Source organism: Echeneis naucrates, chromosome 14 (assembly GCF_900963305.1).
Source record: "Echeneis naucrates chromosome 14, fEcheNa1.1, whole genome shotgun sequence".
Classification (NCBI taxonomy): domain Eukaryota; kingdom Metazoa; phylum Chordata; class Actinopteri; order Carangiformes; family Echeneidae; genus Echeneis; species Echeneis naucrates.
In genome coordinates this window covers 13,507,916-13,522,344 of record NC_042524.1, presented here as the reverse complement: position 1 = coordinate 13,522,344, position 14,429 = coordinate 13,507,916, and the positions used below count along the sequence as shown (strand labels likewise).

At 38.7% G+C, this 14,429-nt stretch overlaps 1 protein-coding gene across 7 annotated transcripts in view; it reads right to left on the bottom strand.

Annotated features, from left to right (window-relative positions):
• Positions 1 to 1,626: 1,626 nt before the first annotated feature.
• The window catches only part of gria3a (glutamate receptor, ionotropic, AMPA 3a), a 57,588-nt gene continuing 44,785 nt past the window's right edge, over positions 1,627 to 14,429 (bottom strand). Inside the window, exons 13-16 of one of the 7 annotated variants that reach the window (XM_029518722.1) lie at positions 10,364 to 10,611; positions 9,501 to 9,615; positions 2,604 to 2,852; positions 1,627 to 2,076 (exon numbers count right to left, since the gene is read on the bottom strand). In XM_029518722.1, the coding sequence (XP_029374582.1) occupies positions 2,607 to 2,852; positions 9,501 to 9,615; positions 10,364 to 10,611 (609 nt within the window). In that variant the 3' untranslated portion in view covers positions 1,627 to 2,076; positions 2,604 to 2,606. Of the gene's footprint in view, positions 2,077 to 2,603; positions 2,853 to 3,627; positions 4,130 to 6,997; positions 7,578 to 9,500; positions 9,616 to 10,363; positions 10,612 to 14,429 lie in introns of those variants that run through there. The other 6 variants (XM_029518721.1, XR_003841533.1, XM_029518723.1 and 3 more) reach the window with 6 other exon arrangements.

The following is a 14,429-nucleotide window of genomic DNA, read 5'->3' as shown; positions in this document are numbered from 1 at the left end:
TTATCAAACAGAAAATTCCAGTGAAGTACTTGAATAGCTTGGAGTCAATGCACTGCCAGCTGGGTAAATATTTAAATGTAAAATTTGTAAACGGTCAGAGAAACATGATTCCAACGCTTAATAAATTTGAATATTTGAAATGGGTGAAATTCAGACTTCCTTCTGTAGTTCTGTAGGATTTAGTTTTCATAAAATACTTCCTGGAATGACCAGGTCATATGAGATCTGTGAGATGAGTGAACTGAACCCTTTTAAGGAAATAAAAAAATAAAAAAGTAAAAAATAATAATCATGCGGTTTAAAGAAATTCATTTCCTGGTACAAACAGGCTGCTGTAATCTCACAACTCCAGTCCTGTAACAGGGCAGATAGATTTGACTGAGTCACAGTAGGTTGCTGTTTTTATTTTTTTTTTTTTTAATGGTTACAAATTATCCTACAACAAAGTAGCTTCAGATTTTTTCTTCCCTGACATTGATGATGTTAATGTATGTTTGTGATACTTATGTGTAAAAAAAAAAAAAAAAAAATGTAAGTCCAAAAAATGAATATAAACCTGTTTTTATTAAGGAAATGTAATAAAATCCTTTGTACACAACCTCTCCAGAGGTTCATTGTGTCCATACATGCAACTCTCATGGCTGAGGTACTGATACAAATGAACTGGAAAAACTAAAACCAAACTTGATCAAATGTTGTCGTCCGACACTCAGTAAACCAGGGTCCGTTTGGAGTTGCAGTTTGGTAAAACTATCACCAAATTCACATGCACTTAATCTGGGGAGAAAAGGATGAGAAAGTCTGATATACTAAACAAACGTAGGCGTATATGGTTTGTAGCATTTTTAGGTTTTTCCTCCAGTTTATAAAAAGTTCACTTATACAAACAGACAAATGTATCATTCATAGCTCTTTCCTCAATGTACAGTTTACCGTCCCACTCTCTGCATAATGCATAGACACAGAAAGCTTATCACAACCAGAGAAGCTATGGTGTTTCATCATTTACCAAAAAATGTTGAGATTCACATCTGCAGATACTGCATTTACATGAGAACAGCTTCTAAGTGTGTACAAAGTGTAAACCATAAGCTCAGTTAGACCATTTGAATATGCCGTTACATAAAAAGGGATCACCCTAGTCTCTAAAGGATTTATAATTTTTTTTGAGTTCAACAGTATGGCACTAAGTGATTAAAAGCAGACCTTATTTCAATAAAAATGGTCTCGTTTCAAAATTGTGGCAGTTGCAACAAATGTAGTCTCAAGTGGTTGATTTAAAACAAGCATCTATGTGAATACAGTCACTTGTACATGATGACTGGCAGGCTTTGAATGCAACACCACCTAAGCAGTTTCAGATGACCACTAGTTTTGTATTATTGGTATTTTCTCTGTAAAAACTGGGGTACAATGTTGTCAGGTTTATTGATATTTAGCCTTATTGATTGATGCTTGTCCTAAATATTATGACACTGAAAATAGTCTTATAGTAAAACAAGAAAAATGACTTTACTTCACTAAATATAACATTTATCCAACTCAAGATTTCACCACAAAAATATGTCTGTAAAGTATTCCAATGACTTAATAAGTACTTCGGATGTTTTGACTGCAAATCATGGCTTTTTTTTTTTTTTGTTTTGTTTTGTTTTGTTTTGTTTGTTTGTGTGTTTTCTTCTCCAAAATAGAAAACTGAAATTACAACAGGTCATCTCATTGTCATTTAAAGTAATATTTTGCCCTAGTTTCACAAATCTTTTGCGTGTGTTGTTTTTTTGTTGTTGTTTTCAAGTGAATTGAATTTTATTTGTATTGCCATGACGCTGAAATGCTCCATAAGGCACTACAAGAGGCAAATCCCATGTTTCCAGAAGCAAAAGTCCTGTTGCGTCATTGCCCTCTGTTAGTGTGACGGGTCTCACAACCCAGAATGAGCACTTGATGACTTGTTGGCTTGTGTCCAAGCTGATGAGAAAGAAGGCTGCTGCCTCCAGGATGCCAGCCTTGGGGTGTCGGGGTCACACTGAGTGGCTTCCATCCAGACGCACCAGTGGGAATTCACACATTTCATCTCTGCAAAGCCAAGTGATGTGCAAAGGATAAGAACCAAATACATGGAAATACTTTCAGCTGCCATTCCAATTATTCTCTGCTGCCTTAGAAAAGGTGACTGGACTGAAATTCACTTTAAATTGTTCAAGTTGTGAAAGCACAAAACCACCGAGAAATAAAGATATTCCATTCAATCAGTGACACAAACCTGAAAAGCACAGTTCGCAAATGCGCGGAATTCAATATTAACCATCATTTGAATTATTATATTTTTTATGAAAAGAACGCAAGGCCAGCATGCCCGTCGAAGGGGTCTGGTTTGATCTAAGCAATGTATGCTGGGAATTCTGTCAATAATGTAATGACCTAACTAGATGAATTCCCTGCAGTTCGTTCATTTAATTCATCCTTTAAAATTGAACAAGTCAGAAAACACGTTCCAAGCCACAATAACTTGAAATGAATAAAATATACCTAAATTAACATTATGATCGAAGATTAGCTGATGCTAACTACCACAAGTGTGGGAGCGGGAACGGAAAACCTACCTTCTAGATTTTAACACTCTCTGTCCCGTACACATTGTAGCCTTCACGGTACGTGGCAAAGTTCTGGGTGTTTGCTGGAGGGGCTGGCTTAAAGTTTTGGGCATTCTTCGCCAGCTTCAGTCTTTTGGTTTCTTGCCGTGACTTATAGCAGAACTCTATCAAAGCCACAGTCATAGCTAAGCCAAGCCCCCCTACCAGAATATAGAAGACTCCTGCCACGTTGCTCAGGCTTAATGCACTTGTCTTGTCCTGGGGGAGGTAAAGACCACCATGAAGACTTTTTAAATGGCACTCTGAGGCTGACCTCAAACACCATCATAAATCCTGTATGTACATTCTGCTGCACTACACCTACGCACAAACTTTGAGGAAGTTCCTAAGTGCGTCTCAAGTTGCTTCATTTAGACTAAAAGTGAAGTTTTGGAAATACTTAAATGTGTCATATTCCTCTCCTCACATCATCTCTGCTCTGAAAAGCTGGCAAGGTGAATGTAGAGAACTGCTATCTATCCTGCTTTATGGTCTCTTTACGAGACCACCTCTAAAGGAAGGCGGTCGTGGTCGTACAGGTCTACAGATTAAACCCTCAATTCACTAGCATACTGTAGCTGCTCAACTTCAACACACTTCATTTGTACAATCAAAGTGGCAAGCCGTGGAGGGTGAATTGAACCATTTTGCTGCTATTAAAAGCCAAACTGTAATATTGAAATTAATTTATGTGATTTTACCATTTGCATTCTGAACCTGTGGGATACTTTGTCGGCCCTGAGGCAGCAGATCTTACTTTTTAGGCATAGAAATTCAGTTAACTGCCTAATAAACTTATTTCAATTAATTAAAAATGTTCCTTACTCTGACACTTCCTCTATGAGACACGACTATTAAATACCATTTGACCACTTTGTGCTCAGATGGTATTTAAAGGTCAGTTTGGACTTGGTCAGAATAAGGATGCCTTTGGGAAACTAGCTGGTCATGTCAGCATCAATACATTCAGTTTGCATACAAATGAATAAGAACACCAATAAACAAAATTTCAATAGAAGTTTGGATGACAAGATAGCAGTATAATGGTTTCAATTCAATGATTCAACTTTTTCAAATTTTATGGTATGGATAAAAAAATTGAGTGTAATCATGCTGCAATTTTACGAATCTGGAATCGTTTACATAACAGTAATGAAGTCATGTCAATGTAATGAATCATGATCGGAGTGTGCATAAATTAGACTATGTGTCGGGAAAATGTATTGGTTAACGTTAGTCTGAGGGCAAACAAGCAACTATATCAGATAAATCATGTCATGATTTACATGTCTGACAGAATGTATGCTTTAGATGTTTGCATATGAACAGTTAGGTCAAAATGCATTTTTCAATCAGTATAAAAAGACCTGCAGCGACTGACCTTACTTCCAGAGTCCTTGGTTCCACATTCACCCTTATCGTACCACCATTTGTTTTTCAGCTTGTCTAAGATGCCTTGTTCACTGAGTTTCAATACTGCAAGGTTTACAGGAGTTCTTCACGTGGGAAATAACATAAATAACATTTTATTATGTTATTTTATGTTATTCAACTTTTTAAACTACTTTATACTGTGCAAAGCGATAGAGTAGGGTCCTGGCCAACACATCACAGATAGCAGGCAACACTACGGGATATGTAAATAGAAATATACGACCTTTCATAATCCATGACTACCCTAGCATGCCAGACCCCAGCTATATCGCTTTGAGTAATCGGCACACACTGATCACAAGAAGAGGAAAAATTTGAACTTGCAGATTAAAGCAGGTGCTGCATAGCTTTCACAGAATGAAAGAAAACAGAGGCAGTAATTGCGGAGGGCATATTTTTGTGCTATGGGCAGCCTTTCTAATGTTTAGCAAGGTGGATCTAACAGGAACCCTTTCTTGACTAACAGACAAAACACAGAAGTCCAATTTCATAAACAGCTATAATGGGCTAATGTCTCACAAAATCACCCATTTAAATCACACAATGCGTCCAATTAACACACATAACACACATATTCTAGAAACCACAAAGGCAAACAAATTTATTTTGGAACATGCTTCAGAATCTCTATGGAAACTTTGTCTGAGGTTACGTCACTGAAGGTAACAGTAAGATAAGATTGGGTTGAGAAAAATCCCTAACAACACTTTTTGAGCCAAATCCTTCACGAGGAGAAAGATTTTCTGAGCAGGGAGTCGGGTTATTTTGCAAGACATTAGGCCCAATTTCCTTGACTGTCTGATTTCCAGGCTGTTTTCATTTCAGAAAAATATCCGTGTTTGTAATCCAACATCATCAAATACATTGCATTCACCACGCTGTTCATTGTACGTCAAACCAAGTTCAAATAGTGGTTTTATGAAAATTTTAACACAAAATAAATCACAAAACAAAAGTTAATGCATTACGCTAATTGAATAATCTGCTGTCCTGTTTTGAAGTCAGAGCTCAGTGAGAGGCAAAGTCGTGATGATTTTTTTCTTTAAATATTGGGTGCAGTAGTCAAAAAGTGCAGTAAAAGAAACTTGGTACATCAAAACAATCAAGTTTCGATGAAAATCCTATTTGGAGTGGTTCCTAATTGTAATGCTTGGACAATGCCACATGTTGGATAGTTAATTTCTGTGTTAATGTGATGTATTTTAGAGACACTGCGAGAACTAGTTGCAAAAGACGTTTTCAAATGAGGTTTGTTGATGTTGAATTTGTTTTTGTTTGGTTTATTTTTTTGTCCATCTAAGAGCTGCACCTAAAAATGTACTTTTCATAAAAGTTCTCTTTAAGCCTCCTTCACTCATAATAGTACACAACACTATTCAGTAGAATATTATTGTTGAGTGTCTATAAACTCATATTGCCTTTAAGGCAAGGATTAAGAGTCAAGGATGTTTGCCTACATTAATGTTCTCATATTTAGTTTTATTTGGTTAGTTCGTTTTGTTGTTGTGCTAGCAGCAGCGGCTGGTTTTTTCCTCTATGATATTTTAAAACTGAGACAAAATGTTCTTGCATTGTTTCTGTGAAGAATTTCTCTCCTCAAACTGAAACAACCTGCTGGTCAGCAGCTACAGGCTCTCCAACACACCACCAGGTGGTGGCCATGGACCTGAGTTATAAAGTGAAGAGGACTGTTAAGGTTCACGTCTTGGAAACAATCCACCTGTAACTCAAACTGCGGAGTTGGATCTATACACTGAGCATAGAAAAGTTTGTTTATAGACTGGAAATGTTTGGGATGCTCATTGTGTGTGAGTGAAAGTACAGAAAATGATGTAATATCCTTGATGATTGAGCCTAAATTCAAAGAGCACAGAGCCAAATTACTCATCACGATCCCTGCTGAAACCGTGATGAAGGCAGAGATGCCTGAAAAGCCAATTTAAAGCCATTTCTCAAGAGAAAGATATCCCTTCTGTTTTCTTTCCTCGTCTCAAAGCGGTTTGGTTTTGTAATTACCTGGTTCCAGATATAAAATGGTACCATTTGAATATTTTGGCTCCACTCACTGTTTAAATAGAAAACACGATGAGCTTCCCCACTGTTTCATGCAAACAGAGAAAACATGTGATGTGTTAGACCTGGTTTCGCTCACGTTCATAAGATCTGAGAGCACGTTGGCAACGAACACCTCAGATTACTGTAACAGCCTAGAATAAGAACATCGTGCTGCCAAGTACGCTTACATGTCGAGTTTCTGGCACTATTTTTTAAACAGACACGCAATGTGATGATATGCAGCAGATTATCAATTCAATTAAACTCTCTGTTGAATTAGGTGCCACAACTTAGGCCTGGCCTCCACAATCCGTAATATGCAAGTCACATATACTCTGATATATCTGAAAATCAACTTAAACTTACTTTTGACGCTTAAAAAAAAAAAAATAATAATAATATTTAGCATTTAACAATTGGTTTATAATTGACTATAGTGTAGTCGGACACAGCTTTTGCAACAGCTGGTACGATGTGGGTAATTCATAGATCTGCTATTATACAAACCAATTTCTAAAGTAATATGAAAATGTATTAAGATTTAAATAAATGCCAATTTTACATCAACATTATCATTTAAATATATTTTATGCAGTTTTTTTTATGATTTATAGTTTAACATAATAAGAGTATTGTATTTAATTTAAACTTTCATCTTCAGTCTAAATTACAGTCTTGTTGCGCTTTATTGCAGACGCTGTGCGAGCATGTGAAAAGTTTCATCTTTAAACCTTGATCTTGAAAATATAACAATATCATGTGAAAATCGATTTTCTAAACTACAGTGTTTTGTTTTTTGTTTATTCCCTCTCTCCCCTTCTGAGTGTCCCACCCACTCACCAGCTCACTTCTTCATGTGAAAGTCAAATCTTGAAAATTGTGTTTGCACCCGGTCGACCGTGTGCTGTACTTCACATCAGATGTCCAAGCCTGTCCACTGTCAGTTTTAGCTTCCTTCTGGTCTGCTGATCTGAAGGCCCATTAATCAATCAGAGTTTGTTTGAAACTGAAGATTATGTAATGCGGATCCCTGTGTCTGCATTTAATAATCGACAACGTTTTCTCTCAAGGACTAAAACTACTTTCTGAAAAATGAAAGCAAAGAGCCTAAATCAAGCCCTGTTTAAGAACGGTGGTGGACGCTTTATAAAAAACACCCGTGTGGTTTATTAGAATGCAATACAACAGCCGGGGCTATAAATCATACATTTGTGAAGCTTAATAATTTATAATGTTTGGTTTTTTACTGAGGATTTGTCACAGAGGTGCTGTGCTACGACATTACATCTTATCAAGACTTCACAAAAATAGCATTTCTCGTTGCATTGGATTTAATACATTGCACGGGTGTGTCTTTCACTGTGTCCATCCTCTGACTTGAGTCCACATGTGAAGGAAAAATTACAGTTTGCTCTGATCGGGTTCGTCACATCAGAAATTTACCTTTCACACTGTCTGCAAAACAGGAGAACAGCATCTGAAAACACCCATGGCCACACAAAGCAACTCACAACACAAACAACCCATGCACAACACTGACTCTCATGGCCAAATCAAGACATAAATCGCATTCTCTATGATGTCAACTTGAAACAAACATCACATAGTGGAAACATACATTACCCACAATAATGACCACAGTGAATAGTTTATATCATCCAGCTTTCATTAGCAGATCAGGATGTGTGAATTTTAACACTGAGGTTTTGTTTGATTGCGTTCAGGAAGACTGAATACAGAAACATTAAAATATATCTACTGATTTCCAAATGTATGTGCCAAATTCAATTTCCTTGATTTTATGCAGCAAAAGGCTGATTTTCTCAGTGGTAGTTACATACAATATATTTGCATATTCCGCTGTTAAATTACTCACACGTGCATTTCTGAAAGTGAAATAAGGACATAGAAATACGGCAGTAAGATGTGATAGTGTTACACTGATCGTTTACTCCTTTTCTAACCGAGAGATTGAGGCAGATTGCCAGCGAGAGGAGACAGCTTCTTTGTCTTATCTCACCAATAGTATCCATATTCTGCTTACTCAGAAATGAATGACTACAGTTAATAACGACAAAGTTTGCTTTGTCTCTTCTCTCACAATATGCCAAGAGTGCTGTGATCATGAGGCAAGCTGAAGAGCAGAGGCAGAGATGGATTCACAGTAGGGCCTTTCCTGTGCCCCGTGCATCTGAAACACAAGATCAGGGGCCTCATTTATGGAAAGGATATACAACAGATTTGACTGAAGAGAAATCCTTGTCAGTATTTTAATAGACTGATCTGGAGAGAGGCCACAGCTCCTGATGTGCACAGCTCTAAAATAGTGAGAATGCATTACAGCGGCAATCCTGCGCACGGTAGAAGAAGCCTTTCCTTTTTTAAATGTAATTCCTCTTCTTTGATTTGACTTGGCATACAATGCAAGACTGTAACTTTTTTGGCAATGCAAGTAAAAATCAACAAACACTGCGTGCCTTTTTGCTGTCACTGTCACTTAAGGCTACTGTTTCACCAAAGTTGCATTGCCTCAGTTTAAGGTTTGAAGAAATCATTTCTCAGTCACAGTTTGCTCGAGCTATACTGTAAACGCTGAGGTTAAAGAAAAATTCAAATCAAATGCTGTTGTTCAAATGGAGCCCCTGATCATATCTTACACTCTACTACTGTGGGGTTTACCAGGTTGGGGTGGCCATGGAAAGACTTTGACTGGCCTTGGATCAAGACCAACCAAAGGTTTCTGTCAGTCTTACGCTGGATTTCAGTGAGAGGATGTTGGACAAAAAAAGTTTGGACCGTTAGTTGTCACTCTGTCATTAGAATTCTCACGTTTGCCTGTGATGCTTAGTCCCCTCAAGACAACGCTGTTTCCTGTGTCTAACGCCCAGGCGGCTGATCGGAGAGTGCATACGCCATACAATTTAGAGATAGTGATAATCTGAAATCAGATTAGATCTCCACGTTTATCCTTCTGGCAGTCTTTCTGAAAGTCACATATGAAGATGCAAAGCTTTAGTGTTGGCCTGCAGATATAAAAAGAAGAGTGAAAAGCTTGTTTCTGCCTTTCATAACCACAGGCCAAGAACACAGAGACAACAACCCTGTCACTAGCACAATATTAAACTCCTAATTTTCAGTTTTTCCATCTTCTCTGGCACTAATCAGCACTAAACTCACATTATTGAGCTTTTTTCTCCTCCATTAGCCAAGTAAAGGGTTCCCAGTTGATCACATTTGCACAGTAAAAATCGAAAAACAAGCATATTTATCAGTAACCTAGTAACAAGTATTTGAGCCTAAAGACTATAGAGTCAGTGACGACAGCCTTGCCGATTACTCTGTTCTAGGATACCCGACTTTGGTGACATTGAGGCTGACCTTAGAGTCACCTCCCCCGCTGCCGCACTCTCCCTTGTCGTACCACCATTTGTTTTTCAATTTGTCCAAGAGGCCTTGCTCATTCAGTTTTAACACTGCCAGGTTAACAGCATTTCTTGAAACGATAAAACATAACTTGTAAGAAAATGAACAGGTCCGTGAGAAATCTAATATAGAATATTAGTAAAAAATAGTGATAAATATCAATGGTTCATCAGGGGAGCACGGAAGGGACAAATTGGTAAAGAATTTCACCAGTGTGGGGGGGTAAGAAGCATTTTTAAAGCAAAGGAAAATGTTAAATATTAGAGAGGTGGCATGGAGGGTTACGTTACTTGTAACTGAAGTGTGCGGGATGGGGACATTCTGTCATTGCTGAATTAGAAATAATAACATCCAGCATGCAGCTTAACATTCATCACAACTGACAGACCAGCAGTTTGACTAGCATATTAAACTCAAGAAATATTTCAGTGTTGGATTGGAAGCAATGCAAAAGGGCACCACAGAAACCAGGAGAGAAGAGAGGTTGAAGGGGAAAGAGCAAAAGAAACAGGATTGGGGGGAAGTGACGATGCACATCAGCATTCAAATGGATTTACTGCATGTGACTAGTATACCAATAACCTTAAGAGAAAGAAGAAAGTAACACAGACACAAACCAGATATGCACAGGACAGAAGAGAAAATGGCTGAACATGTTGATTCAATTCAGAGAGCTTATAGTACCGTTCACTCATTGATGTGTTTGGGGAAAAAAGGAAGAATTAAGGTGTGAGGAAGAAGAGAATGACAAAAGGAGACATCAGGGTAGGTGGAATACTATAACAACATAGAGGATATTGTTATATTATCCCACCCACCTTAATGCAGAGCCTTTGGGTGTGGCCACGCCATAGCCCTTAGAGTCGAGGTTGCCGCCCACTTTCATGGTGTCACATGGCTTCCGTTGCTCTATGTACTCGTTCATGGTGGACTCAAGAAGGAAGGCGAACTTGCCCTTCGACTTTCGTACCCGGGAAACCCCATCTGGTGTTGTCTTGGCAAACACTGAGGGTTCTGCTGATTTCATGTATGACCACATTTTCTCATAAACTGCTATTTTGGAGCGCTGTATTTGAGGACACAGAGAAAAAAAAAAAGAAAACAGTTGAGATGTGTACTTCATAACCAAGACAACATTCACAATGAGCCACTGTGGGCTGGAGTTAAAGCAGTAGTTAGACATTATGGGAAATGCACTTACAGGCTGTCTTATCAAGAGTTATATGAGAGGATTGATACAACTCTGTGGGCTAAGCATGGAGCGCACTAACTTAGCTAAGGGACGAATCAAAACAGAAAGTGTACGAGCCCCATATTTAATGCACCGACATTAAAGCCTAACTTCAACTCTCTGCCATTTCCCCACATTTCTAACTACTGCTTTAGAGAAACTCTGGATTACATTAGAAAAAACTGTTGTCACTGCCGCTGTGCTTCTTGGACACGCCCTAATCAGTCACGCCACAGCAGACATTTTCAATTATTACAGCACCTGCTGTGACATCACTGAAGTCCAATGTGCTTGAGCGTGTCAGCACAAGGTCGGCATTGCACTGACAGTTTTCTGCCTTTTGTAAACCAGAGTGGATTTACCCTTTAAATGCAGCAGAGGTAGTGGGCCTTTTGCCAGCAGCCTGAAGTCTGACAATCTGGCAGCTCAGCAGAAGCAAACTGCCGACCATGTTAGGTATCAATATTAACAGAAAGCCCTGACCTCCTCTTCCTCGCACAGTTCTCCGACCAACAGGTTACAACTGGAGTCACAGATTTGATTTCCATCAATATCAAATCAATCCTTTTTTACAGATCAATATTATAAGTACACTAGATTCGACCTGTCGTGCAGCCTGATGGCAAAACAGCTTGAACTATGTAGAGACTGAGACACTAATAAATATTTCACAGGTGGTTCTCAACTGGGACTTTACTGACATTACTCCATGCGAAGAGCTTCAAGTCAGTCTCATTTTTATACCCACTGCATTGTGTGGTACAATCTTTCATTGGAAAGCGAGGGAGGCATTACTTAGTTGTCATTTTTGTATTTTGTTAAATAGCAATATCTATTTTGGGCTTAATCTGTATTGAATTTAAAGAGTGTAATTTATTCTAAGAGTGTATATTTCCACCACAAAGTAAATGTTATAGCACATAATATATCTGAGTATGTTGTGGTGTTATGGACAACAAAAAAAAAGATGGAAAGGTTTGTTCAGACATCATTTCTTAGTCATAGTGAAGTCAGTCCCTGTAGTCATGTTTTGTGTTACACAATATGACAACCCAATATAATTGTTGGGCTTGGTTCACAACATAATACAAATTTAAAAACCAATTATCTTCCGGCAATGTTTTTTTTTTTTTTTGGTATGTGTGTGTGTCATAATCCAAACTAATACACCAGAAGACTGAAGTCATGAGTGCTCGGGCTATCATTATTTGCACACTTTGGGACTCACAGCTTCACCTCTGTGGCAAACTCAGCTGCCAGCTGGAGCAGCTACAGACATGCACAGCAGAGCACTACTCTGACACTCAGTACGCCGCTAAAAATGGCCAGCGAGAGGTCGATGGCCGGCCGCTGGGGAGCAAATGTACACAGCTGTCTGCAATAGAAGAGGAAAATAGAGATGGTGCATAAGTCTGGACTAATGCGACCTTGGATTTTGAGCTTGGAACTGAAGAAATATCTTTAAGGAAAGTTTGAATGAAACTTCTCTTATTTCCTCATGTATTGAAAGGTCATGGCTTATGGCAGCTGTGTTCATGATCTGACAAACAAGAAGTACAACTGCAAACATACACTACACATTAGAACTCATTTCCCTTTTACAACGCATGTTGTTTTGTTTTGGTTTTTTTTGTCCATGTTGATTGGAAATTTTTCTGGACTACTACTTGCACTATTATCAGAGTTGTGCTTGATAACACTCATCTGTATTTACTTGGTTATTAATAGTATTTTCCATGTGCCTGTGCAGGTTTCCTCCCACCGTCAGAAAACATCGTGTTTGGGTTAATTGGTGACTCTACATTGTCCGTAGGTCTGAGTGTGAGTGTGAGTGGTTGTTGGTCTCTGCCTGTGTCTGTGTCTTTGCCCTGTGATGGACTGTCCCCGGACCTGCCCAAGATGACTCCGCCCTCACCCAGTGTGAGCTGGGATCGGCTCCAGCACCCCCCGCAACCAGAAACGGATAAACGGTAGAAGATGAATGAATTAATGAATGAATTAACAGCATTTGATACAGAAGAAGTCTGTCTGTGCAGTATAATCCAGTTTGTGGGTTTAGCAGCTGTGTGAGTCAGTCCCACATCACGTCTGGTAGGTGAAAGTAAAAGAAAACATCACAGTGAACTGACAAACTATGTCAGCTCAGTGTTGTGTACTGCAATATGAATAATTCACCAAGGATGTAATGGATTGTGTGCTTGGGCTAGTGAGTGAATCATACTTGACATATGCACAATTTCAGTTAGGTGAGTGTTCATGTAAACACTCCCAACATGACAAATATAACTGATGACAGGCCGGAACTTAGTGTGAAAAAAAAAAACACTTCTCCTCGGGGTCACATGAAGATACATGCTTGTTAGGAGACAGCGTGGAGACCTGTGAAAGTCCACATGCTGTCAGGCAGATAGATCCACTGAGAAACCTTCTCACCGCAGCAGTCGGGATGTAACAAAGACATTCATGACGAATGAGCAGGTGTATCCACAAACAGGACATATCCTTCAGCTAGTCAGCTATTTGGGTTTTCTGTCCCTCAATCACTCTGGAAACAAATTGGTCTCCACTGATATTCTTCCACCTACCAGTCAACAGTTGACTGATGGGCTGAGAGATATTCATGGCCCTCTGTGTACATCCGTCACACTGTCATCCCAAAACAGAGACGACAGACCAAACAAAGTGTGTGCTATGACTCTGGTGTTTTATTTCTATCTCGTGCACTTCTTATTCACAAGCATGGTGCGCTATGTAATTAAAACTCATTTACTTTATGTTCCCGATCAGTGGAAACAAGTTAATAAAGTTCAATAGTAGTGTGACTTGTTTAGCAGCCCAGCAGTAATTAAAATCACTGTGGAAGAAAGCACCGCTCACACTCATTTTCTTACTACACTTTTCTCCACTTATGTCCCAAAATTTCTGACATCCAATCTGACATTACTCTTTGTGTAGTACAAAGCCAAATGCAACCTTACCGTAAGTAAAAGCTACTGAGGGTTGACGGAGCATTATATACAGAAATTACTCATAATATTAGGTGTAATATAATAAGCATATGTAATTCATTAACCAGTTAATTTCATTTATTTAATCTGTACACAAAAAACTTGAAAAATAAAATAAATATAAATTTAGAAGTGGTTTAGTGGTTTAGAAGTGCTGCTGGACAGATTTGTAATGTTACACAGAGCTGGGCTGCGTATTTCTACCTACTTTGAGTCTTTATGCTAAGCCAAGCTAACTGCCTGCTGCCCTGAAATAGTACATTTGGAGAGAAAAGCAAACTACAAACCACATTAGAATAGACATGAATTAAAAGTTCAATCTACTCAAAGTAAAACCATAATTCCAAGGTCACGAGCTTCAGAACAGTGTTTCAGATGGAAGTTGTAAATTTGACAGCATTAGACATCACCATATAAATCAAACACTGAGGAGGCTGTATGACCCGGATTAGTTGATGCATCCTCTTTGATAACTGTAAATGTACTTACAGTACTGCATCTGTTAATCATTAGCTTTTCATCGCCAGTTTCCAATAACTATTGCTCAGAGTGGCTCCGGTTTTGGAGGAAGAAAAGCAATTTGCAACAATTGTCACACAGGATGAAGTCACTCCATGCCTGTCAATTATCTCCGCAGGAGCACCT